The sequence below is a fragment of the Anolis carolinensis genome, chromosome 4 (assembly GCF_035594765.1).
Source record: "Anolis carolinensis isolate JA03-04 chromosome 4, rAnoCar3.1.pri, whole genome shotgun sequence".
Taxonomy (NCBI): Eukaryota; Metazoa; Chordata; class Lepidosauria; order Squamata; family Dactyloidae; genus Anolis; species Anolis carolinensis.
The window spans coordinates 255329156-255356352 of record NC_085844.1 but is presented as its reverse complement, the minus strand read 5'-3'; the positions used below and the strand labels follow the sequence as shown (position 1 = coordinate 255356352).

At 49.5% G+C, this 27197-nt stretch overlaps 1 protein-coding gene and 1 pseudogene across 1 annotated transcript in view; both read right to left on the bottom strand.

Annotated features, from left to right (window-relative positions):
- Positions 1-809: 809 nt before the first annotated feature.
- slc12a5 (solute carrier family 12 member 5) overlaps positions 810-27197 on the bottom strand; it is a gene marked incomplete at its 5' end in the record, with an annotated part of 42225 nt that continues 15837 nt past the window's right edge. Inside the window, 13 exon segments of the mRNA XM_062979795.1 lie at positions 810-4611; positions 5604-5737; positions 5977-5991; positions 6295-6503; positions 7473-7595; positions 8132-8239; positions 11588-11719; positions 12725-12894; positions 15833-16028; positions 16796-16964; positions 21297-21401; positions 22566-22685; positions 22805-22903. Coding sequence (XP_062835865.1) covers positions 4520-4611; positions 5604-5737; positions 5977-5991; positions 6295-6503; positions 7473-7595; positions 8132-8239; positions 11588-11719; positions 12725-12894; positions 15833-16028; positions 16796-16964; positions 21297-21401; positions 22566-22685; positions 22805-22903 — 1672 coding nt within the window.
- Positions 8389-8529, bottom strand: LOC134299051 (U2 spliceosomal RNA; annotated as a pseudogene).

The following is a 27197-nucleotide window of genomic DNA, read 5'->3' as shown; positions in this document are numbered from 1 at the left end:
GGACTCAGTAAACATTCAGTGCCAATTAGACGAAAACGGGACAGACATACAGGCAGAGATATATATATAGGCTTTCGATCTTTTGGCATCTTTTTGGAGGCTGTGCTCGGTTCCAGCCACAGGAGGGTGCTGTCACTCCATCTTCCTTGCTGAAAAGCGTTCGTAAACTTTCCTCCTTTTTGCCAGTGCCTTATTTTTAATACTTCCCTGCTTTAATGCGGTACCTATTTATCTGCTTACATCAGTGCTCTCTATCTGCTAGGTGGGCAGAAACTGGGCTGAATGGCCAGGTGCTCACCCGACCCAGGCTTTGAACTGACAACCTTCCGGTTAGCAAGATTGACTGCAGCTGACAACTTGGCGATTAGCTTGCTGAGCTAAAGCCTGGCCCATTAGTAAGTATGAATAGCATTGAGTAGCCATGAAACTGCAAAGTCAATCAGTGAGGATATGTGCATATTCAAATTGCAACATTTGCACTTGCTTTAACAGACAAGGGTTCTTTACATGTATATATGCACTCCACTTGCCTCACTGCCACAGATCCTTTGAAGATGCCAGCCACAGATGCAAGCAAAACATCTCTCCTGTGGCTTCCAGCATTTGAGTCTTCCACTTTGAGCCTCCATGTGGAGAGAAAAAGCGGGGTGTAAATAAACCTAATAATACTAATAATTCTGGCCAAAGAAAGCACCACTTTTCCCAGGTCAGCAGTCAGGGGGAAAGGCCCATAAGCCATGGCTCATTGGTTCGGTGCCACCGCTCTTGTGGTCACTTCCTTGGGACAAAAACCAGCCGTGCCCAGAGAGTGAAGGGTGTAATAAAATCCTTTTATTGCATTTTGTGCAGACAGGAGTCTAAAAAATAAAATAAAATACAGTAGAAGCGTCAACACAAGCAATCAAAGGAGGAGCCGCGGGCGGCCCCTTGGAGATATATCTATGGGCACAGAGAACAGCGTGGGGCAGAGGGCAAGGGGCCGAGGGGGGGTCAGTACCCAGGCAGCCCGGGAGGCAGGCCACGGAAACACTCACACAAAGTAAAGGCAAGCTGGATGCGCGTTCCTTTGGATGTGCAACCCGGTTTATTTACAGGAGGAAACGTATTGGCGTTGCTTTGCACACGTAATAAGAATAATAAGAAGAATAGTATTCCCTAGAACAGAAAGCCTATGGACAAGCTCACGAGAGAGAGATAGCTATCGAAGTATTGCACTTGAATCAAAGTCACTTGGATGGATGGATGGGCGGGAGACGGGTCAGCTACGGTGGTGACCGGTTATAAAGGTGGTTAACTGGGTGAGCCAACGGGTGATTGACATTCAGAACAAAGAGATTGCACGTGGAGCACAGAAAGAAAAGGGAGGGAGCGGAGAAGGAAGGAGGGTGGGAGAGTTGTCTTTCCAACCAACGCAAACGTGGGCCTCTGGGCCCTTCCCTTGCTGGGCCCCAATACCAAAATGGAGGAGGAGCACAGTGTGGTCCATCAATACCCAGCCCCCATCTCCATGACTGGGGGCGCATGGGCCCCACAGCGCAGCAAGGGTCTCTCCCCAACGGCTTGCCCCCGTCCCAATGTTTTTTTTGCTGTTTGTGAGCCAGGGAAGGGGCTGGTTCTGCACCCCTTCTCCCTGCATAGGTGCGGGCCCTGCTTTCCCTTGAGGGGAGGCTCGGGGGTCCCCAGGTGCGAAGCAGGGGAAGGAAGGGGGCCCAGAGGAGAGCAGCCAGTGTGCTTACAGAGGGTGGGGTGGGGTGGAGTGGAGTGGGTGCGGGGCTCAGAACGGGGGTGTAAACTAGCATGCAGTGCCACCTGCTAAACATGGCCCTCTCCCAAGGGAAAGGCTGATGGGAGAAGAGGGGGCACCTCCCAACTGGACGGGCCAGAGAAGGGTCAGCCTTTGACCAGTCCAGGGAATGAGTGAGGCACCCCTGCATTTGGGACACGAAGGCAGAGGGGCCCTTCGGGAAGAGGGAAGGAAGAGGGGTCTTTGGGGGAGTGGGCGGAAGGCCCTGTGTCCACGCATGAGCGCATGTGGACACGAACCCATGGGAACAACGGGTGCGTTCTGCCTGCTCTTGAGGAAGCGGGAGAAGAGCCCTTCCTGCCAGGCATCCTCTTGCTCTTCCCTGGGATATGTATGGCCATGAGGGCCAAGCAGGCCTTGGAGCAGGCACGGGCAACCTTGCCCCTTCCAGGTGTTTTGGACTATTCCTACCTGTCAGGATCGTTGTAGCAGCCTGGGACTGACTGCTTCGGTTCTCTGACCTAAACAAGGAGGTGGGGAGGTTGGGACCAGTTGGGGAAGGTAGTGTAAATAAGACCTTTGTTTTGTGAGGGAAACTGAAACTACACTTAACAGACTGTGGGCACAGTGTTTGCCCACTAAGAGGTGGATGGGAGTTGGGGCTGATCTATACAGGAGGTTAGAGTGGGAAAACTTTAGAACTATCTTTTTTAGATCTGTGGAAAGATGGAATAAACGGTTTGTTTCCAGTGATTGATCTTCGTGAGCTTGCCTTTCATTTCAAGAGCTTCCAGAATCTGACACTATTGGCTGTTCGGAATTGTAGGAGTTGGAAGTCCAAAACACCTGGAGGGCCAAAGTTTGCCCATGCCTGCCATAGAGGAAGGAGCCAAAGGGTTGGACTGGAGTTGCATTGGATGCGGGGAAGGATGGGGTGAGGAGGAGGAGAGTTTGAGGCTTAGCAGGCCGCACTTTGTAGTGGAAGCTCAGATCTGCTGCACAACCGGATCAGGCGGTTCTGGCCCTTTTTCCCTGATAAAGAAGAACCCGGAGGAGGAGGAGCAGAGAGAGGAGGAAGGACAGGAGTAAAGCAGGGGAAGGGGTGCGTGCAGACGGGGACGGGACAGGACAGGGGTACGCCGGTTTGCAGCCATTCTCCTTCTGCACCAGCGCCAAGACGGGTCTCTGCCCGGCTTGCAAGGGTCAGGCCCAGTTCTGCACCACCACCACCACCACCATCCCCAGACCTGGGCAGCAGACACCTACTAGCCCCCCCCCCCCCAATCCCCTCGCAAGAAAACATTCCTCGGTACATTATAATCTTTCTTTCTCTGTTGTATAGACTTTGTCTGGTTTCTTTTCACATAAATATGACCACTTTTAAAAATACATATGTCCTGTGCTATGTACACTATTTACAGCCCCGGCCGGAGCAAAGCGGAGGGAAGGGAGATCCTGGAAGGAGGGGGGTCTCTATTCACACGGGATCAAAGCGCCATGGGTTTGGGGGGTGGGCTGGGGGGCAGGGTCCCATAGCCTCACATGCAAACACGTTTTGGTATAAAGAGGAGGCCAGGGGAGCGGCAGCAGAGGAGGGGAAGCAGAGCCCCACCAGCCTTTGCAGCCCTTTGTGGATTGGGGGGTGGGGGGGATGAAGCGGAGAAGGGCTTTGCGCTGATGGGGCGGGGGGGTGGGTGGGTGGGCTCTGCGAGCATCGTGGCCGCTGCCACCTGAGCCCAATCCTAAAGTGCAAGGGGGGCATGGAGCAGCCTGGGACGGCGGCAGCGGAGGAGGGACGGCATTGGCCCAAAAGGGCACCGACTCGTGGCCCAGCGCTGGCCGGACGAACGGACAGACACCTGGCATGGGGGCCCAGGCAAGAGGAAAAGTGCAAAGTGGCTGGAGAGCTGGAGGTCGGGGCCTTTCTCCAGCAGCGTTTGGGGAGATGGGCAGCGGACGTACTCCCTGGGCCTGGGGCAGCCGATGACCCAAACCCATAAGCAGATCCATCCCCGGCGAGGCCTTGCCTGGCCATATCATGGACACAAAGGACCGGCGACTCAAAGGGGACCAAAGGAGGAGGCCAAGTCAAGCCCACCTGTCCCCCGCAGGTACCTTCATCTCAGACCCACTCTCCTTCCCCAAAGGGGACGGACCCACCGCCATCCAAGTCCAGACAAAGGGGTGAGGGTCCCACGCCTTGGCCCCGGGGAGAAAGGGCAAGGGGCGGGGAGAGGCCAGCGCCGGCAGGGAAAGCATGCTGGTAGCCGTAGCTGGTGTCCTCTCCCCTTCGCTTGGTGGGTGGGTTACGGATAGGTTGGGGGGGGAGGGGGGTACATCCGACAGAAGGCAATGGTTGATGGAAAAGCAGGCAGCGGGGAGCGGGACAAGGGGCCGGCACAACCAGCGCCTCCGGCCGCCCCGGGAAGGAGGCCCAGAAGCATCACTTAGCTGCCAACAGCGGGGCTCTGTCCGCCCGACAGCGAGCGGTCAGTCCAGAGTCGGCGTCCGATCAATCTGTGGGTCAACACAGCGGTGGCGGTGCTTCTGCTGCGGGGCGGAGGCAGCGGTTGCCTTGGTGCTCAGATGCGCCTGGCACTGCAGTTCGAAGGGTGCCGAAGAAGGAAGGAAGGAGGGAAGGAAGGAAGGAGAGCAGGTGGCGGAGACGGGGCCGTGCCCGCCTTGCTCTCGGGGAGAGGGGTGCAGGGGATGCTGGGGAAGGGGCTCGAGGAAGGGCACAGCTCTTCAGGCGAGGGAGCGGCACGGAGGGGCTTCTCAGGAGTAAATGGTGATCACCTCCCGGCCGCCGCCGCGCACCAGCAGGACCCGGTCCAGGTGCTCAGTCAGCACTTCCAAGAACTCCATATCTAGGCCGAGTGGTCAAGGGCATACAGGAGACAAAGGTGCCCCTTTGCTTGCCAGACCTGCCTCCGCTTGACCTCTTGCCTCAGTCTCTCTCTGGTGCTGTGCCCCCTCCCCAAATCCACGCGGTCCTTCTCTTTCCGTGTCCCTGCCCAAGATTTTATGCCTTCTGTTCCTCTGATTACTGTAGACCAGTGGTTCTCAACCTGTGGGCCACAGACCACTGGTGGGCCGTGAGGCCTAAAATGAAGTCCCTGAGACGTGCGGGGAAAATCAGCTCAAGATGACTAAATATAGTTTTCTGTGGGTGAACAGATGGCAACTAGTGGATGATATATGTTCTGTATAGAAATTAGAGCTGATGTGGTCTATCCCATGCAATCTTCTGAATCAGCACCCCAGATAACCAAACCAAATCTAAAGTTGGCCAAAAACTGATTCGTAACCCTTTAGGTTCTAATGTTGGAGAGTGGTCCCTGGCCAAAAAAAAAAAAAGGTTGGGAACCAGTACTTTAGCCCATGACCACTATCTAGCAGAGGCCTTGGCAAGTGGCAGCTTCAGTTTACATCAGGATTTGTTTGTTAGTTGGAAGAGTTGAAGGCGCACAACACCACCCACGCACAGACCAAGCTACATTATCACGACGTTTTGGATCAATGTGGAATAGTGGGAGCTGTGGGCTCCAGGGTGGCCTAGCCCTCTCTCCATCAACCATGGGTTTTGGGCATTGGCAACACTAGGACAGGCCTGCACAACTTAGCGGTAGCAAGGGACCAAAGTTACAATAGGCTAAAACTCCCTCCTGCACTCAGTCTTGACGGGCTGCGACTTCTCACAGTTAGCCCTGACTCCTTTCTCTGCATGTGGCATGTGGGACGTACGCTGTGCAAGAGAGCATGAGGGCTTCTTCCAGGTCACGCAAACACCCTCCCCTTTCTCCTGCCCCCCCCCCAACACACATACACCACACTACCATCTTTGACCTGGGAAGGATACAGTTCTCATCCCCCTTGCGATTCCGGGGGGGTCCCGGCATGTTGAGCAGCACGAGTTTGGCGTCCTGGGACTTCTTGACGATGGCCTCGTTGAGCCGGATCGCCGTGTGCATCCTCCTCACGTTGGACTGGTTCCTGTGGAGGGTAACGGGGTGTGTTGGGTGTCGGACAGGGGCCAGGTTCTCCGTGAGACCCACAATAAGCCCCCTCCTCTCCACTCTTCTCCCCTCCCTCCCTGATCTGGTCCCCTTCCCTCCTGCATGCAATGGGGAAAGTCAGTAACAAGAGGGGCAAGGAGGCGAATGCAAAGCTGGCGAAACCCCTGGCTCCCCTCCCCCTCCCAGAAGACAGAGCCCGGTGTCAGAAACACTTACAAGGTCTCCCACTCTCTGGCAGCGGAAGGCAAGATGGAGGAGGAGGAGGAGGAGGAAGAGAGAGAGCGGTCATTCACTGCCCGGCGCGAGAGTGGCAGTCCATTCTCACTTGGTGCATCTCCCCCACCCCCAAAACCAGGATAGTCTTGGCCTGGTCACTCCATCCAGCCCAGACCCACTGACCCCAGCCTGCACCCCAAGAACCCCTTGAGTGGGTCAAAGGAGATCCTGCCCACTGCCGTGCGCCAAAAGCACCTGAGGGCCAGTCCATCCCGCAGAGACCCCCGCAGAGACCCCCGCAGAGAAGAAGGGACTCACGGCTTCATGCTGAAGAAGTCTTTGATGCTCTCGGGGCTGATGGGGCTCTGGGAGGCCTTGTTCTTCTCGACCACCTTCTCCTGGGTCCACGTCAGGTGGACCTTCTCGGGGGCGGCTTCGGCCTCAGCCTCGGCTTCCGTTTCTGTTTCTGTTTCATCCCCCGGCGACTGAGAGCTGCTGGTGGGGTTTTTGTCATGGATGAGCTGCACCTGTGGAACCAAACGGGTTGCGGTGGGCTTGGCCTCACGGGTTGGTGGGCCGATCCCAAGGGGCACTTTCTGCCTATGACACCAAACATCAGGCAAACCATTGGCTCTGGTTCCACATGCCTCCCAGTCGGGGGACAACTGGAGATTAGGATTGTGCAGTGCTTCAAAGCTCCATTCTGTATTTCAGAGATTTGCATGATTTGTAAATACAAACCTCAAAATTACTAATTGGACCGAGACCCATCCAAAGCATTAAGTATAGTCAAAAACTCTTCTAAAAATCAGTGGATGACTGAAACGTTCTGAAACCTGGCAGACTTAAAGTCGTAAATCATAGAATCATAGAATAGTAGAGTTGGAAGAGACCTTATGGGCCATCCAGTCCAACCCCCTGCCAAGAAGCAGGAAATCGCATTCAAAACACCCCTACTTGTTGCCTACAAGTGTGCCAGGTTTCATTCTAATAGCTGTAAAAATTGTATTTAGGCTGTAGTTGCCCTTTAAGTCAGTGCCATGGCACTGGTCAGTGGACTTTTTAGAATCATAGAATCATAGAATAGTAGAGTTGGAAGAGACCTCAAGGGCCATCTAGTCCAACCCCCCGCTAAGAAGCAGGAAATCGCATTCAAAGCACCCCCGACAGATGGCCATCCAGCCTCTAGTGACCCTCTTTGTTCATCTCTAGTGACCCAAAGCTTCTGGATTTTATTTTTTCCCTCATGCATTAGCAGTTGCCAGTCATCACGGCTCCCAGAGGGTCCCAGCAGCAAAGCACTAGCCCTGGGGCCCATTAAGATTGTCTCCAAACTCTGGAAATGGACTGAGATGACCCAAGGGAACCATGACCAAGGTCTACAAGGGGCCACATCCCTATCTGGCTGCAATGCTACCTATGCTGCCTCCCTTCTTTTGACTTGGGGAGTCAATTTTGCAAACCCCATTTTGCAAACCCACATTCGGTGGCCTCACCTCTTCTTCGGGCTTCTCCTCGCTGTCGCCCACCTGTTCGTCTGGGACACTGAGGTGGAGGCGCGTGTTAGTGGGGTTCTTGCGCCGGATGGAGCCCCGGGACTCGTCTGTGATGCTCTGGATCTAAGGGAGGGAGGGAGGGAGGGAGAGAGTGGGCATCAGAGGGGAAGCTGGCCTGAGGCAGATTGGGGGGGGGGGTTATACTGGCAAAAGGACCCCCATCTCTATGGAAACTGTCATGAGAGACTGACCAATCAGGTGACCCCCTTGGCTTTGAGCCCCCTTGGCTTTGAACAAATAAGGGCAAAGGCTCAGTCGAAGCAGAGGTTTGCATTTACCAGAGGAATCCCAGCTGACCCCTCTGCTGCCCCTTCACTTTTAGTGCTGTGCTCTTTTTCTTGTTGATTTATATACTGCCTTTTAATAAATACTTTACAAGGCTTTAATTTAGATTGCCTATTTTCTGAGTAACTCCGTGAACGTTTTTGCTTGTGTCTCTCTATGCTGTGTATAATACGACCTTCAAGGCAGGCATGGGCCAACTATTGTGGAAGTTGAAGTCCAAAACACCTGGAGGGAGGCCTGAAGTTGGCCCGTGCTTGGAATAAGGTATAGAAGGGTCCTGGGCTGGTGGTCCTTGTCTGAGTCAGGGTCCTCACCTCTCGCTCCCGTTCCGTCTTGGTGAGGTGCATCTGCTTCAGGATCTGGGACCGCTGCTCCATCACCAGCGTCTTCTCGTAAGTGTAGGCCGAGATGTCGCTCTCGTGCTGTGGGCAGAGAATGGGGCCAAGGTTGAGAGGAAGGAACGGTTTCCGTGAGCCGGACGGACAGCAAGTGGAAATTTTTTAGATTTAGTTTGAATGTCTTTTTTATGGATTTAATACCAATGATATTTAATGCTGTTTTAATGTTTGTGTATGTGTCGATTTTCAATTGTATTGAAATGATTTTAATGCACACTGCTTTGAGTCTCCTTGTGGAGAGAAAAGGTAGGGTATAAATATACTGATAAGAACAGATAGTACACTTGATCTTAGCCAAAAGGCCAAGAAGCTGAGAAGAGAAACTGGCCCCCACACTTTTAAACATCTATATCAGGCATGGGCAAACTTCAGCCCTCCAGGTGGCTGTTAAAATTTGTGGGAGTTGAAGTCCAAAATACCTGGAGGGCCAAAGTTTGCCCATGCCTGATCTAAATGAATGATTTAGTGCCTTGTTTAGCTAAAATTGACTCTATTTCGCCAGTAATCAGAAACAGAAAGGTTTTCATCCTGATGTACGCAGATGATCTAGTGCTTATCTCCCTCTCTCGGTTGGGTCTTAAAAATCTTCTGAAGGCTTTCAGTACCGACTTGTCAGGGTATTGTGTATTGTGAAATGTTAAAATCAATCTGGATTATTAGAAATGCCTTATGTGTTAGTTTTTCGGCTAGGCATTTCAGCAGTTATGGAGTTAATGAGAGTCTGCTATGATTGACGTATCACAGGACCAATGGGGTCAAGTTTGTTTTGACCGGGACTTTCTTTCCTGTTCCTGTGGAATGCAGAGGAGTTTCCAGAGCGGTGAAGAGAGTTGAGCAGTGTGCTGTGTGTGCATGAGTTCGCTTCGGCAAGCACTCATGGAGAGAAGGACTGATATACTCTATTTTGTATATAGTCTTGTAAATAAAGATTGATTGCCGTTGGATTTCCAACCGAACCCTCATCTGCTGGAGTGTGTTTGTCCAGTGCTGTTTTTCCCACACCGGGAGACAGTCTGGAGGAGGTGAAGACTGGGATGGTGAATTTTTGGACTTTGCTACCCATCATCCCCGCTGCCAAGAGGAAGATCTGTGAATAAATTACTCCAAAACCAAGGTTGTGGTTTTTGGCAGGTGCTGCCCCAAGTATAAATAGTCTTTAGGCCAACATGCCACAGAACAAACCCATCTATTCAAATATCTGAGAATTATTTTTAGTGAATCTGTTTCATGGAAATGCTAAGGGAAGCAGTGAAGATGAAAGCTAAGAAAACAATAGGAGCTCTGATGAATTTTTTTCATATTCCGGGCAGTCAGGTAATTGTACAAGCACTAAACATCTTCAGTAGCAAAGTATTAGAACAGATGCTATATGGTGCAGATATCTGAAGCCTTGATAATAACGCTTGTATAAATAAACATGAAACAGCAACAACAGCAGCAGAAGTAGCAACAACAACAACAACTGGGGGACACACCTGAATCCCATGTTAGAAGTGAAGAAGGATCCACACTTGGCTCAATGGAGCCATCGGGGACAGTGTAGGCCTGCTGCTGCCTTGCTTCCACCCTGTTTCCTAGATCTGTGTTGGGCTTCCTGCCTCCATGGAGAGCTCACTCCCCCCTTCTTCTTTTTTTACAAAAGCATTTAATGCTTTATTACCCTTTTGTTTGAGAAGAGAGCACCACGAGGCTTCTCACGCATAGAGACATGACAGTCAATACTAGTGACTCTTCTCAAAGGCGGCAATTTCCTTTTGTCTGTCTGCTCTGATTAAAAATGTATTACCTGCACCAATAAAAGTGACTGATGGACCTTCCCGGAGCATTGTCCTTTGTATTTTATTTCTGGTTGCCTGCCATAAGCTCATACATAGCACTGGCTATACTGCCCTCCATTCTGCTAGAGATACCAAATATTCCTCTCTTGGAAGAAGAGAAAGAAGCCTTCCTCCTCAAGAGTCCTGGACCAGCTTCCATTGATATTTCTTTTCTTTCACTTCTCTTATGAACTTACTGTTACAGAGAACTTATTCTTACTCAGTGAGGAAAGCAAAACAATGCCTCCTTGGGGTTCTCTGCCAGCTTCAGGTCAAGTGGCCCTTGGAAGTATCCCAAGTAGCCAAAGGGTTGGAGGGTGTTTTGGGGTGGGGAAGGGGGCTTCCCAGCAGTTACAAGCTGTTTCCCTCTACTTCCAAAGAAGAAGTGGGCACAGCCAAGAGCAGGTGTGCCTGGGGAGGAGGATGGCAAAGCAAGCCAAGGGTATAGGGTTACAGCCTGTGCTGGACGGGGTCGCACTCCCCCTGAAGACACAGGTTCGCAGTCTGGGGGTTCTTCTCCTGGACTCATTGCTGAGCCTGGAGCCCCAGGTCTCAGCGGTGGACAGGGGAGCCTTCGCACAACTCCGCCTTGTGTGCCAGCTGCGCCCGTTCCTTGGGAGGTCTGACTTGGCCACGGTGGTCCACGCTCTGGTTACAGCTCGTTTGGACTACTGCAACGCTCTCTACATGGGGCTGCCTCTGAAGACGGCCCGGAAGCTCCAACTAGTACAACGGGCGGCAGCCAGACTAATAACAGGAGCGGCTTACAGGGAGCGTACTACTCCCATGCTGAGCCAACTCCACTGGCTGCCGATATGCTACCGAGCCCAATTCAAAGTGCTGGTCTTGGCCTACAAAGCCCTAAACGGTTCTGGCCCATCTTACCTGTCCAAACGTATCTCCCCCTATGAGCCTTCTAGAACTCTTAGATCATCGGGGGAGGCCCCGCTCTCGGTCCCACCAGCCTCGCAGGTAATGCTGGTGGGAACGAGGGACGGGGCCTTCTTGGTGGTGGCTCCTCGGCTGTGGAACTCCCTCCCCAGCAACATACGGCAGGTACCAACTCTCCTAGGCTTCAGGAAAGCCTTAAAGACATGGCTGTGCACGCAAGCTTTTAATGAATGAGAACATGGACTTTACATGACCTGTACCAAGACTTATTGAGGATTCTGGATGAATGGGTTTTAATCTTGGACATTCTTAAAACTTTATATAATGTGATTTTATTTTGTAATGGTATCTGTTTTATATGAACTGTTGTTTTGTAGACTGTTTTATATGAATTGTTGTTTTTACATTGTTTTTAGGCATTGAATTTTTGCCTATTTACTGTAAGCCGCTTTGAGTCTCCTCGGAGAGAAAGGCGGGGTAAAAGTGATGTAAATAAATAAATAAATAAATAAATAAGGCTGGGCTGGTTCCCCCAGTCAGGAATGGTAGAGCCATGGCCCATGAGGCTGCCTTGCTGCATGAGGCCTGGGGAGGAAGAGGAGGCTGCCCCTTTCCCACTGGCATCTTCCCGGTCCCAGGAGTCAGACTCCGCTGCGCCCCTCACCATCTCCACAACTTCCACTTCTGCCGTGATGCGCAAGTGGTACAGGAAGGTGGTCAGGTCCTTCTTCATCTGGATGCTGTTGTCGTCCATCTGGGCCACGGTGAAGAGCCGCATCTTGCACTTGCGCCAGACCTGCAGAAGAAGGAAGGAGGGGAAAGGTGATTCTGTTGGAGTCCCAGGCATTTTTGCACAGAAATGGTCACTTGGAGGAGAGGGGGGGGGGGTAGAAAGCTTCCATGCGCCAGACCAGAGCCTACTGCTTCACTGTAGCCACTAGGCATGTCCAATCAATGAAAAAAATGTTTCAATTCTCGTTTCTAAAGTAGAGGGCGCTGGCGCTTCGATATAGAAAGTATTTCCGAATTTTTCACACAAAAATTTCGGATATTTCCGAAAATTCGTAATGATTCTAAATGTTTCTAAAATGGCAGATGCGCATGCGCAATCGCCAAAAATAGGAACCGGGGGGGGGGGCTTTTACAGGGCTATCCCGCCTTCATTTCTTGAGCTATCCTCATCAAATTTGGTACAGTGGGAGAACACATTCAACACTCTTAGCTCAACAAATTGCAGAACGTTTCCTGTCTGCTATGATTTTTGGCGAATTTTCATAAATTTTTATAATACACTGGACCAGTGACCACGCCAAGCAAAGCCCTGGCAAGGAGTGCAAAGATACTTTGAAAACTATAAATTCCCTTGCTATATTTGTAAGCAAGAACTCTGGAAATCAATGGTGTTTCTGGCTATGTGATCCCACAAGCCTGAAAGGCAATGCCTTCTTAATGAAATAGACTACTGATTCTGCAAAGGTATGCTATGATCCAGCAAGAACTATTCTTAACGAAATTGAAAGCTAAATATTTTTTTTAATAATATGGAAAAAACAATACGAAACATTAAGAGACAATTAGAGAATGGGCCAACGATGGTTCAAACTACATTGCCAGTCGCGCTGTGAGACAACGTCTCGGAATGGGTCTCAAAAAGCGAGAACAATCCGACATAAATCCGATATAAGATCCAAAACGATTTTTTGGACATACCTAGTAGCCACAGAGTGAGTGGCCCTGGTCCCCAGGGTCCCCTTGGGGTTTGTTTGGCCACCACTCCTTCTGCCTTCCCCTTGTGGTCTACCTTGTGCTGCCGCAGAAGGAAGGGGAGCAGCATCAGCATCCCTCCGTCATGGACGATCCACCAGACATCAATGTGGCCCTCTGAGAACCGCTCGGTGTTGGCAGGGAACATGGCCACGTTCTTGGCCACCAGCAGCGCCATGTGCCCCGCGGTGGTCTCTCGCACCAGTTCTGTGTGGCAGGAAGGGAGGAAAGAAGGCTCAGCCGCAGGAAACAGGGGTCAACTCAAGGAGGGGAAATGGGAGAGGAAGGGTCTCATAGAACCCCCAAAGAAAGGTCTCCTCTGTGGCTGAGGGAAGGCCCACAGACCTGCCCCAAATTGCACATCATTCAATTGCTTTGGACACAGCATGAGAAGACAGGAATCACGAGGAAAGAGAGCCATGCCTCGTAAAATGGAGGCAGGAGGAAAGAAGGGGCTGCAGCACAGGATGGAGCCTCCGGTGGCCTAGGGGATAAAAGCCTTGTGACTTGAAGGTTGGGTTGCTGACCTGAAGGCTGCCAGGTTCGAATCCCACTGTCAGCTCCCTCTGTCAGCTCCAGCTCCATGCGGGGACAGGAGAGAAGCCTCCCACAAGGATGGTAGAATCATAGAATCATAGAATAGTAGAGTTGGAAGAGACCTCATGGGCCATCTAGTCCAACCCCCTGCCAAGAAGCAGGAAATCGCATTCAAAGCACCCCCGACAGATGGCCATCCAGCCTCTGTTCCAAAGCCTCCAAAGAAGGAGCCTCCACCACGGCCCCGGGGAGAGAGTTCCACTGGTGAACAGCCCTTCTCACAGTGAGGAAGTTCTTCCTGATGTTCAGGTGGAATCTCCTTCCTTTCCCGTAGTTTGAAGCCATTGTTCCGCGTCCTAGTCTGCAGGGCAGCAGAAAACAAGCTCCCTCCCTCCTCCCTATGACTTCCCTTCACGTATTTGTACATGGCTATCATGTCTCCTCTCAGCCTTCTCTTCTGCAGGCTAAACATGCCCAGCTCTTTAAGCCGCTCCTCATAGGGCTTGTTCTCCAGACCTTTGATCATTTTAGTTGCCCTCCTCTGGACGCTTTCCAGCTTGTCAACATCTCCCTTCAACTGTGGTGCCCAGAATTGGACACAGTGTGATTCCAGGTGTGGTCTGACCAAGGCAGAATAGAATAAGGGGGAGCATAACTTCCCTGGATCTAGACGTTATTCCCCTCTTGATGCAGGCCAGAATCCCGTTGGCTTTTTTAGCAGCCGCATCACATTGTTGGCTCATGTTCACCTTCCTCCCCACGAGGACTCCAAGGTCTTTTTCGCACACACTGCTGTCAAGCCAGGCATCGTCCCCCATTCTGTATCTTTGATTTCCATTTTTTCTGCCGAAGTGAAGTATCTTGCATTGGTCCCTGTTGAACTTCATTTTGTTAGTTTTGGCCCATCTCTCTAGTCTGTCAAGATCGTTTTGAATTCTGCTCCTGTCTTCTGGAGTGTTGGCTCTCCCTCCCAGTTTGGTGTCATCTGCAGACTTGATGATCGTGCCTTCTAACCCTTCGTCTAAGTCGTTAATAAAGATGTTGAACAGAACTGGGCCCAGGACAGAGCCCTGCGGCACTCCACTTGTCACTTCTTTCCAAGATGAAGACGACGCATTGGTGAGAATCACCCTTTGGGTTTGTTCGCTTAGCCAATTACAGATCCACCTAACCGTAGTTTTGTCTAGCCCACATTTTACTAGTTTGTTTGCCAGAAGGTCGTGGGGGACTTTGTCGAAGGCCTTACTGAAATCCAGGTACGCTACATCCACAGCATTCCCTGTATCGACCCAACTCGTAACTCTGTCGAAAAAAGAGATCAGATTAGTCTGGCATGACTTGTTTTTGGTAAATCCGTGTTGACTATTAGCAATGACCGCATCTGTTTCTAAGTGTTTGCAGACCACTTCCTTGATGATCTTTTCCAGAATTTTGCCTGGTATTGATGTGAGGCTGACCGGACGGTAATTGTTTCGGTCGTTCTTTTTTCCCTTCTTGAAGATAGGGACCACATTCGCCCTCCTACAATCTGCTGGGACTTCTCCCGTTCTCCAAGAACTCTCGAAGATAATTGCCAGTGGTTCTGAAATAACTTCCGCTAGTTCCTTCAGTACTCTTGGATGTAGTTGATCTGGCCCTGGGGACTTGAATTCGTTTAGAGTGGCCAGGTGTTCCTGGAAAACTTGTTTCCCTATTTGGGGTTGGATTTCCCCAATTCCTTCGTCCATTTCATGTTGCTGAGGTTGAAGATGGCTTTCTTTTTGTGAGAAGACCGAGGCAAAGAAGGTATTAAGCAGTTCTGCCTTTTCCCTGTCCCCTGTCGCCATCACCCCATCTTCTCCTTGCAGTGGCCCTATCGCCTCCTTTTTCTTCCTTTTTCTACTAACGTAAGCAAAAAAGCCTTTTTTGTTGTTTTTAATGTCCCTGGCAAGCCTGAGCTCATTTTGCGCTTTAGCCTTACGAACCTTTTCCCTACAGGAGTTGGCTATACGTTTGAATTCTTCTTTGATGGTAAAACATCAAAACATCCGGGCAATGTCCCCTGGGCAACATCCTTGCAGATGGCCAATTCTCTCACTCCAGAAGCAACTCCGGTTGCTCCTGACACGGAAAAAAAAAGCACAGGCGGATGGACTCAGGCGTAGTGGATGTGAGAAATCTGCAATAATGTTCCGGATGGCGGGGCTCTTGGAGGACTCCCATTCGTCGAATTGCCGAAAGTCAAGGTCAGTACAGCAACACAGAACAAGGAAAGGTTGCACCGAACTCAAGAATAACATCAATTTACAACACCTATTATGCAAAAATCCTAGTAGAGACAAGGCTGCCCACTCTCCCTGCTATTGTTTATCCTCTCAATTGAAAACTCGATGAGGAATATTAGGGAAAGAGCAGATCTTAAAGGACTACACAAATGAGGCCAAAGCTGCAAGACAAAGGCATTCGCAGATGATCTAATGATAACCTTGGAAAACCCCGTGAACAGTATAAAACCGTTATAGAAAACACTACATGGGAAGTGGCAGGATTAAAAATAAACAAACAAAAAAATGAAGACAATAACTAAAGACGTGAGGAAAGTGGAAAAAACAAAAAACACTCCTCCTACCAATGAAGTTCCTCCAGGTTTGGTGGTCCTCCTTGGAGCGCCAGTTGCGTGGCCAGCCAACCAGGAGGGTGTTGTGCTGGAGGCCACCCAGGCCACTGGACTGGATCAAGTGGGAGACGCCGTCACGGACGTTGGAGGAGGTCACCACTTGGCAGAAGCCCTTCACCTTCTCCGCCTCCATCAGCCGACGGATGGACTGCCGGAGGAAGGAAAGGAGGAGAGAAGGAAAGGAAGAAGAGAAGAGAAGAAGGAAGGAGAGAAGGTAGAAAGGATGGAGGGAGAAGGAGGGAAAGGGGAGATGGAAGGAAGGGAAGAAGGAAGGAAGGGAACGAAGAAGAGAAGAAGGAAGGAGAGAAGGTAGAAAGGATGGAGGGAGGGAAGGAAGGAAAGAGGGAAAGGGGAGATGGAAGGGAAGGGAAGAAGGAAGGAAGGGAGGGAGGGAGGGAGGGAGGGAGGGAGGAGGAGGGAAGGAAGGAAGAAGGAAAGGAAGAAGAGAAGAAAAGAAGGAAGGAGGGAAGGTATAAAGGGAGGGAGGGAAGGAAGGAAAGAGGGAAGGAGGGAAAGGGGAGATGGAAGGAAGGGAAGAAGGAAGGAGAGACGGAAAGAAGGAAAGAAGGAAGGAAGGAGAGAAGGGAAGAAAGAAGGGAAGTAAAAAAGGAAGGAGAGAAGGTAGAAAGGAGGGAGGGGAGGAAGAAAAGAGGGAAGGTGGGAAAGGGGAGATGGATGGATGGAAGGAAAGGAAAGGAAGGAAGAAAGGAAGAAGAAAAGGAAGAAGAAAAGAAAAGGAAGGAGCGAAGGTAGAAATGGAGGAAGGGAAGGAAAGAGGGAAGGAGGGAAAGGAGAGTTGGAAGGAAGGAAGGAAGGAAGGAGAGGGAGAGGCGCCAGAGGAGTTAGATGCACCCCTTTCTGTGTGTGTGTCTGTCCCCGTCCCCCTCCCCTTGTGACCCCTGCCCTTCTGCTCACCTCCTCAGCCCGCTGGACCTGGGGGTGGTTGTCCAGGAAGGTTCCCTCCAGGACGGAGCCCACGATGGTCAGCCCCTTGCCGGCCTTGAGCTGGCTGGTGAAGGAGAGCAGCTGCGGGTGCACCACGTTCTGGTCCTGATCCACCCGGACCAGCACCAGCAGCTGCGGCCTGTGGAAGAGCAGGGAAGGGGGGCTCAGTCCCTTGGCACTGACTGGCAGCCACAACCCCCACAACGGCCCTGCGCTCAAACCCTAAACTGGAACAAGGAGGCTTTGTCAAGAGTAGGAAGAGGCTTTTCTTGAGGGCAAGACGAGTCTGAGCACTTAAGGAAGCTCCTGAGTGGACATTGTGTGGCCACCTTCCAAATATTTCAACATGGGTCTGGTGTCTCCTTCTCTCAGCCTTCTCTTCCGCAGGGTAAACAGACCCAGCTGCTCTTTAAGCCGCTCTGCAGAGGGATTCATTGTTTCCAGACCTTTCAGTTGCCTTCCTTTGAGAAGCCCTGGTTTGGTGTGAATTTCTGCACCGCAGTGAAGAGTTGGACCAGATGACCTTTAGGAGCCCTTCCAGTTCTATGATTCTCAGTGCAATTTGGGCTTGGCTATACCGCCCTTGATGGGGGCTCATTGCGCAGCATCTGCTGTGACACAACAAGGCGAGGGTGGTGCTGTGCGCGCAATGCCAGAGGCTAGGTACGATACGGTTTTAGTGCCAATGAAGTTGGAAAGATTCCAAGAATGTAGAAGGAAAGAGATCGGTGCTGACCGGATGGCGCCTTTGATAAAGCCCAACGTCCTTCACTTGGGCCCGAAGCAGAGCATCATCCCAGGACCAAGGCAATGTCAGGGCACGGGCGCAGTGCGAACGGGAATGGCAGTTGGCGGAACGGGGCCCGAATCCTCCCATCAGGCGCAACATGCCACCCTTTCTTGACACATTTTGGCACCAAACGCCAACACTATCCTTCGCCCTCGGAGCAAGAGCGCGTTCATGCAGACGAAGCCGCACATCGATGCCAAGGCGAGGGTGGGCAGCAAGGCAGGCAGAGGAAGCAGCCTTTTGGGGCCACGCAGAGCCCAAGGCACGCCAAGCCAGGCTCAGCATCAACGCATGATGATGTTGTTGCTCTTCAAGCCATTCCCGCTTTCTGGGGGCCCTAACATATATACATTTATTACTATATAGAGCAGTGATGGCCAACCTATGACACCATTTTTGCTGCCACGCTGCCACATGCGGATTGATTGGATGTGGCCAAATTTGGTGTGATTTGGTCCAATGGTTTTGTTGTTTACTCCATGGGAATTATGTATGTATGTGTGTGTGTGTGTGTGTGTGTATGTGTGTGTGTATGTGTGTGTGTGTGTGTGTATATATACAGTAGAGTTTCACTTATCCAACACTCGCTTATCCAACGTTCTGGATTATCCAACGCATTTTTGTAGTCAATGTTTTCAATATATCATGATATTTTGGTGCTAAATTCGTAAATACAGTAATTACAACATAATCTTACTGCGTATTGAACTACTTTTTCTATCAAATTTGTTGTATAACATGATGTTTTGGTGCTTAATTTGTAAAATCATAACCTAATTTGATGTTTAATAGGCTTTTCCTTAATCTCTCCTTATTATCCAACATATTCACTTATCCAACGTTCTGCCAGCCCGTTTACGTTGGATAAGTGAGACTCTACTGTGTGTGTGTGTGTGTGTGTGTGTGTGTGTGTATATATATATATATATATAATCATTCTATTATTATTCTATTATTATTGTAGTATATTATATTATTACTATTATATTATTATATTATTCATTATTCACGACTACATTGAAACTACAATAGAGAGAAATCAGCGTGGAAACTGCAAGATGTGCCATAGAGTGTTGTACATGGAAATAATGGTAGTAAATAGTTTTTGATTTATTAAATACAGTTATATATTACAGTTGGAGCCTCCGATGGCCTAGGGGATAAAAGCCTTGTGACTTGAAGGTTGGGTTGCTGACCTGAAGGCTGCCAGGTTCGAATCCCACCCGGGGAGAGCGCGGATGAGCTCCCTCTATCAGCTCCAGCTCCATGCAGGGACATGAGAGAAGCCTCCCACAAGGATGGTAAAACATCAAAACATCCGGGCAATGTCCCCTGGGCAACGTCCTTGCAGACGGCCAATTCTCTCACTCCAGAAGCAACTCCGGTTGCTCCTGACACGAAAAAAAAAATAGTTATACATTTTTGTTATTTAAACTATACATATTGCGAAATTATGGTTTTTTTCTCGAAGTGAAACACCCACCCAAGTCATGCCAGGTTTTTGGTGAATTTTGACACACCAAGCGCAAAAGGTTGCCCATTATTGATACAGAGCATAATACATAGTAATACATGTATTACCCGCCTCTCCATGTAGTGTCCTTGGAAGGATTTGCTCAGAGAGGGGTTTGCCATCATTGCCTTTGAGTCTGAGACCCAAAGCCAGTGGGATGTTGACTTGCATCAAGAGCAGCCTGTTGCCTCTCTTCTCTCTGTCCCCTCTCTTCTCTTCTGCCTTGGCCAGACCACTCTACCTGGAAGGAATCCCACTGTGTCCCATTCTGGGCATCGCAATTGGAGGGAGAGGTTGACTCTAAGCTGGAAGGTGTCCAGAGGAGGGAGACTCAAAGGAGAACAAGAATCCCTATGAGGAGCGGCTGAAAGAGCTAGGCCTGTTTATCCCTCAGAAGAGAAGGCGGAGAGGAGGCATATATGAGGGGAAGTCTTAGGGAGGAGTGTTGTGACTCAACTGGAGTCTCAGAGTGACTCTGATGGGGATTGTGGGATTCAGGTTTCAGATGTTCAAGATGATGGGATTCAGGTTCAAGATGACTCTGATGGGAATTATGGGATACAGGTTCAGAGTGTCCCTGTTGTGAGAGATGAGGAGCAGGGAGGCATTCTCACGGCAGGGAGTGGTGTTGTTGATACTGAAGATGATACTGAAGCTAGCCAGGTGCAAAGGGAGGATAGCTCCCGGTTAGATATTTTTTTTGTGTCAGGAGCAACCGGAGTTGCTTCTGGCATGAGAGAATTGGCCGTCTGCAAGGACGTTGCCCAGGAGATACCCAGATGTGTTTTTTTTAATGTTTTACCATCCTTGTGGGAGGCTTCTCTCATGTCCCCGCATGGAGCTGGAGCTGATAGAGGGAGCTCATCCGCGCTCTCCCCGGGTGGGATTCGAACCTGGCAGCTTGCAGATCAGCAGCCCAACCTTCAAGTCACAAGGCTTTTATCCCCTAGGCCACCAGAGGCTCCCCCGGTGAGATAGCATGCAGACAGAGGCTGCTGCTAATGAACTATCTGGCCTTGATGAAACAGAATCTCTGGATAGAGCTGGCCATTTGGAATTTCGGGTTCGCAGGAGTGTTAGAATAGCAAGCAAGAAAGAGAAAGAGGCCAGAGGGCAAAGAAATGCATTCATGCTGTGCAGAGAATATTAAAGGGTGTGCTGAGAGAGAAACCTTTGTCAAAAGCAACATCTCGTTTTGAGTGTAGAAGCAAACTCTTGCTTTCCTGGATTACCTTGCAGTTTTGTGTATTCAAGTTATGGGACATTGTTATGCATTCATGGAACCTTGTTTTATGCCTTATGTTTTCTTGGATTATTCTTTATGGCCTTGGTTTTGCAACAATCTTTTTGGATCTTTACTTTGGCTTTTTAAGAACTATTTATTTCCTATTTCCTAAATAAACTACAAAAGACTTCAACCTGTTTACAGCCTGGTGTGTTCAGCAAGGTGAAACTAACCTGAGGTGCGACAAGGAGGGAGAAAGCTTCCTTTCTGTTGCCCTGGAGACTAGGACACAGACCAGTGGTTTCAAACTACACGAAAGGAAGGAGATTCTACCCGAACACGAGAAAGAACTTCCTCACTGTGTGTGTGTTGTGTGAGAGAGAAAGCTGTTCAGCAGTGGAACTCTCTGCCTCAGAATGTGGTGAAGCCTCCTTCTTTGGAGGCTTTTAAGCAGAGGCTGGACGGGCGATTGTTCTGCTTCTTGGCAGAAGGGGGTTGGACTGGATGGCCCACGAGATCTCTTCCAACTCTAGGATTCTAGGATTCTATGATCTGCCCAAAGTCACTCAGTAGGTTTCAGTGTCTGATAAGAAGGGGTGTTGAACCTCAGTCTTCCAGAATCATATTCCAAATGCACGCCTTCCAAAAGGAAAACTGGGACACATCTATCCAAGTAAACTCAGGGGGTGGTCAAGGTGACCAAAGGTATCAATGAAGAAGAATGCACAAGGCGGGAGAGGCTGCAGCAGGTGGCTTTTGCCTCAGCCTTTTGCTCTTTAAACTCAGTTGGCAATTGATGTTTTAGTGGGTGCATTGGTAGTATTGGAAAATCACGGAGTTTACAGATAGGCCAAGGTAAAGGTTTCCCCCTGACATTAAGTCTGGGGGGTTGGTGCACATTTCCATTTCTAAAACCCCGAGATACAGCCACGTGCGCTCTCACCTCCAGTTCTTGGTGTGGGGCTGCCCTTCTTCCAGGCGCAGGAGCGCATAGCGGGCCGCGCTGAGCGAGAGGCCGCGGATCCCGTCTCCCCATTCCTTCTCCGCTCTGCAAGGCAAGGCAAGAAGAGGTTGCATGGGGCACAGAAGGGGCAAAGGATGCTTTGGGGGGCCCTATCCCACAGACAGGACCTCATGGGTCAATGGGATAGAGCAGGCATGGGCAAACATTGGCCCTGCAGGTGTTTTGGACTCCAACTCCCACCGTTCCTAACAGCCTCGGGCCCTTTCCTTTTCTCCCTTGGGCCCGACCAAGAACTCATGAAGTCATCCCTTTGACACCTGGGCCAACTGTGGCCTTCCTTCCAGGTGTTTTGGACTCCAACTCCCACCATTCCTAACAGCCTCAGGCCTTTCATTTCCCCCTCGGGCCCGACCAAGAACTCATGAAGTCATCCCTTTGACACCTGGACCAACTGTGGCCCTCCCGCCAGGTGTTTTGGACTCCAACTCCCACCGTTCCTAACAGCCTTGGGCCCTTTCCTTTTCCCCCTCGGGCCCGACCAAGAACTCATGAAGTCATCTCTTTGACACCTGGGCCAACTGTGGCCCTCCCGCCAGGTGTTTTGGACTCCAACTCCCACCGTTCCTAACAGCCTCAGGCCCTTTCCCTTTCCCCTTCGGGCCCGATCAAGAACTCATGAAGTCATCCCTTTGACACCTGGACCAACTGTGGCCCTCCCGCCAGGTGTTTTGGACTCCAACTCCCACCGTTCCTAACAGCCTCAGGCCCTTTTCTTTTCCCCCTCAGCCGCTTAAGCGGCTGAGGGGGAAAAGGAAGGGGCCTGAGGCTGTTAGGAACGGTGGGAGTTGGAGTCCAAAACATCTGGAGGAAAGGCCAAAGTTTGCCCCTGCCTTGTTACATAATGTACTCAATGCATTTGGAGATAGGTCCCACTTGGATAGTCTTATGGTGCTGGCACCAACTATGAGGTTAGAGCACATGGACCATCTCCACTATGCCACAGGTGCATTGAGTTGGTGGGCAGTAGGATGTGTCTTCGTGGAGAGGAGAAGGTTTCCCTTCGGCACCCAAACCTGGTCTCGGTGAATTTCAATTGTGAGGTCTCCACAATCTTTTCCCACCCGCCAAAGGTGTCTATAAAGTGGTCGCCGTCATTGGCATCTCAATTGAAGGAAGAGCTGCTGAGTCCCGCCCTTCCACTCCCGCAGTGGCCACTTCACCCTCAGCTCCCCCCAACGCACGACGTACCCTCGGTATTCGATGTATTTGTAGATGAGCCCGGCGATCACCATGGCGACTATGGCGTAGTACCAGGAGCAGATGAACATCAGCGCCAAGCAGAGACTCATGCCCAGGAAGGAGAGTGTCCTGCATGCGATGAAGAGCCAAGGGTATCACAGTCATCTCCACGAAGCCCCCCTTCCTTTCATCTCCCTCCCTCTCTCCCAACCATCCACACATCCATTGCTGCCCCACTGCCCACCCACCAGTGGTAATAGCGGAAGCGTGGGCGCCAGTTCGGGGTCCTCAGCAGCGTCTGCACGGCGCAGGCCAGGTTGACAAACATGTAGCACATCAGGAAGAACCTGCAGAGGGGCAAGAAGAGAGGCCCGTGAGATGAGATGTGTGGGGCAGGATGGTCTACCCTGAGACCCACAACACATGCAGCACGGCACGCGGTGCGTTAGCCACAGATGCAAGTAAGAAGCACAGAGACCAACGGGAGGAATGCACACAGAAACCTTTCTGTTGGATACTACAACCTTCTTCAAGATTTCTCTAGTAATTTGTTAAACTATGATTCTGTTTGTTTACTTTTTTGTATGTATGTATGTTCTGGTATGCAGCTTCCTTTGCTCTATGTTTCCTGAGAGGTTGTAGGAGGGGCTGCAGACCACATGATTTTTTTTTTTTAAAAAAATTATAAATAGTTTTTATTGTGCTTTTGTCTATAATTATAGTGAAAGCAAGGGAAACAATTGTGTATAGAAATTGGAGTGAAAGTAGAGGAACATAAACCAAGAAAAAAGTCAAATAAAAACCGAGGGAAAAAAAAATATATATATGTGATGACTCATGGGCCATGTAGTCCCGTTCCTAGTACTATTGTGGCAGATGAAGAGGAAAACTTGGGTTTCCCACCATTTCAGCCAGATTTGGAGCCCTTGCACCTGCAAGATGTTTGCCCACAAGAAGTCAGCCAAACAAGCCTTGAGCAGAAATCTCCCCCATTTTCTCGCCGGGATTATTATAATCAAGATACAGGCGCTCGAGAGGCGACTCGCCGGAGCGCCAGGATAGCTGCCAGACAATTAGCTGATTAAGTCTGTTTCCCTTGGGAAACTTTAAGGAGTCATGCATCTGGACACAGTATAGGTTTCGTTTCTTGTTCCCCAGAGAAAGTGTTCCTTGGCGGGAAAACAAGATCCTATATAGAAATCCTTGCGGAGTCAATTCGTCAGCTTCGGGAGTAGATTGTGTGTGGACTACGCTATTCCAGTTCCCTCGGACCTTGTTCCAGTTTCAAGCCTGCCTTGTCCTCGGATCTTGCCACGGACCTCGTTCTTGCTTCTTGCCTCTTGTTGCCACGTATCAAGCCTTGTTTGCCAAGCATCTAGTTTGCTTCCAGCCTTTGTTGCCAAGCTCCATTGGACTAAAGGACCCTGTCATTTCCCCACGCTTTGCTTGGCAAGGTGTGTGTTTCGGTTATTGGATTATAACTTTGGACTTTAATATCTCATATTGGGCATTGTTTTCCTGGACTATATTTGACCTTTCCTGAAAGGTCTACTTCTGAACTATATTCTTCACTTGTTTTTATTAACTTTATATATTCCTTTAATAAAGATATTAGGTAGTTTCTGGCCTCTGCGCATGGTTATTGGTGCTCTGCAGCCTGGGTCTTGACTCTCTCTCTCTCTCTCTCTCTCTCTCTCTCTCTCTCTATATATATATATATATATATATATATATATATATATATATATATATATAAGAAGGGAAAAAAAGGAAAAAAAAAGAAAAATATTGGAATGACTTCCCATTGACCTCTTGAGCGTTTTGAAATCTTATAGTCTGTTTTTGTCTCAGGTATTAACAGTCTTGTTGTTTTGATGTATTTCACTTATCAGATAAGTCTATTGTTAGATTATATCCTTCCTTCTGGATGAAGTCTTTGAAGCCCAGCCAATCTGTTTTTTCTTTGACTTCGCTCAGTCTTTGAGTTAAAGTGTCCATTTGTACTATATCAAACAATTTTAAAATCCAGTCGTTGACGGAAGGTATCTCCTTTTGATTCCATATTCTAGCTACAACATGATCTGATCTGAGACTGCACAGACGTTGTTGTAACTCAGCCGCCGCGGCCTGTATTACCGCAGGAGTTGGAGTCTGATGCAGAGTCTGATTCGGATATTGGGCCCATCCAGGACTTGGAGCAAAGCCCAATGCCTTTGCAGGTGCCCGAAGTAGTGGAGCCAGAGACTCCACTAATTGGCGAACATTCCGATCCTCAGTCAAGGTTGGTTTTGCCAGATGTTGTTGACGCAGGGGAGGATGCTGCTTTTAATCGGAGAGAATCTTTCACGAAGGAAAGGAGTCAAAGGGAGGGTGTAAGAAGGAGTCGCCGTTTGGCTCTGAGACGCACTAATGACTAACTTTCACATGTGAAATTCTGTGCGTTCAACTCTCATTGACTTGTAGCCTTGAAAACTCTTTAAAGGTGCTTCTCTCCCTGCCCTGGTTGCGGTGTCAACTTTGCTATTCTTGGAAGAAGAATCTGTGTTCCTGCCTCTTGCTCCTTGCAAGAGTTCCCGTGACTGATTTCAGGATTTCCAGGCTGGGTTTGTGTTTTGTGACTCTCGAGTATACCTCGCCTTGTTAACCTCGAATCTGTGACTCCTTGGCAACTGCTTCCCTTGTGGATTACAGTGTCTTCTCCTTGTTCCTTGCAACTTCTGGCTGACCTAGTTTGGAGGACAGTGTTACGGACTACTCCAACTTACTGGCGGAACATCAAGTTCCCTTTGTGGATTACAATATTGAAAGACTTTACTGGATTTGTGTTGAACAGTCACAAATTTTATACTATGGACTAATTCCTCTATTGACTTTTTATGCTATTTGCTTACACACACACACACACACACACACATACCCTATAATAAACTGCTTGGCTTATGTTTCTGGCTTCAGTGTGGTTTTCAAGGTGCTCTCGCTACCTCGGGGTGTAACAGACCTCAGACTCCATTTTAGATTCTTCTTAGACTTTGAACTGCTAAGAGCAAACACACATGTTTGCTTGATGATTGTAAGAAAGATGCCCTCTGCCATCTGCACAGAAAAACTATCCCAAACATATCTGAAACTGGACAGATAAACTATGTACCTGTGTTATGCTGAACACATGAAAGTGGTGAGTAAACCAAATAGGTTATTTTACCAAAGCTTACTTCATTTTTGTCTCTTGAGTGCATGATATAAACAAGTTGTTTTTATGGGAGAGTAGATATATTTTGGGCACTAAAAACATTTCTGAAACTCCGTTTTTATGCACAGGCATATTCTGTTTTCCTAACAGAATAGAGACAATAGGTTCAGTCTAACAACTGAAGACATGGCCTTGCATATTACATATTACATAAATCACCAGCAGTAATAAGATCTGCCAACCGAAAAGAGGTCAGTTCAAAGCCCAGTTGGGATGAGCACCCGACTGTCAAGCCCAGCTCACTGTTTACCTAAGCAGTTCAAAATCATCTTACAGCTGTAAGTAGAGAAATTAGGTACCGCTAAGTAGGTACCGCTAATTATTATGACACAATAAAAAAAGAAAAAGACCAGAAATGCCGGTGACCAAAAGGAAAAAGGAAGTTCTGATTATGAGGATATAATGTGTTGACTGATTGGCTGAGCCAGCCAGGAGCCAGAATTCCGATTGGCTACTGTCTCTACCTTGCTGCTGAGACAAACATTTTTAACTCTGAGAGAGAAGAGAGCGCTGACTGGAAACAGTCGGGAAGGAAATGGCTGCCAACTCTCCAAAATCTGATTATTTATAAGGAAATGAGGCATATTTAAAGACTGTTTAAAGGGACTGTTTATTCCCTATGTTCTCTGTGTGACTTCAGAGAGACTGGTGTATATATGGCGGGCTGTGGCGCAGCTGGCTAGTAACCAGCTGCAATAAATCACTACTGACCGAGAGGTCATGAGTTCGAAGCCCGGGTCGGGTTAAGCCCCCGACCATTAAATAGCCCGGCTTGCTGTTGACCTATGCAGCCCCGAAAGACAGTTGCATCTGTCAAGTAGGGAAATTTAGGTACGCTTTATGCGGGAGGCTAATTTAACTCATTTACAACATCATAAAACTGCCAGCAAAACACGAGGAAAGGAATGAGGAAGTACAGCCATTAGTGGATGGTGAAGCAACAGCTCCCCCTGTGGCCGGAATCGTGAAGCTGGAAAAAAAAAGTTAAATGCCTCTGTGTCTGTCTATACTGTATGTTGTTTGTCTGTTGGCATTGAATGTTTGCCATATATGTGTTTATTGTAATCCGCCCTGAGTCCCCTTCAGGGTGAGAAGGGCGGAATATAAATACTGTAAATAAATAAAATAAATAAATATATTGTTGCCCTGTTTGACTTTTTGAACAGAAGTAAAGATACTGTTACTTGCTACACAATCTCCAAATGGTTGTGAATGCCATTTTCCAAAACTTTCCCACTCTGGGATTGCTCCCCTTTCTTTCCTTGAGCCATCCCCATCTCCTGCAGGTGTGTAGCTCCTTCCCAGTCCGGCACCGGCAAGGCCTCCACAATGAAGCCTGGCTGGAGCCATGGCACCCTTTGCCCACCCACCCGTCCCCAAATTTGGTCCTT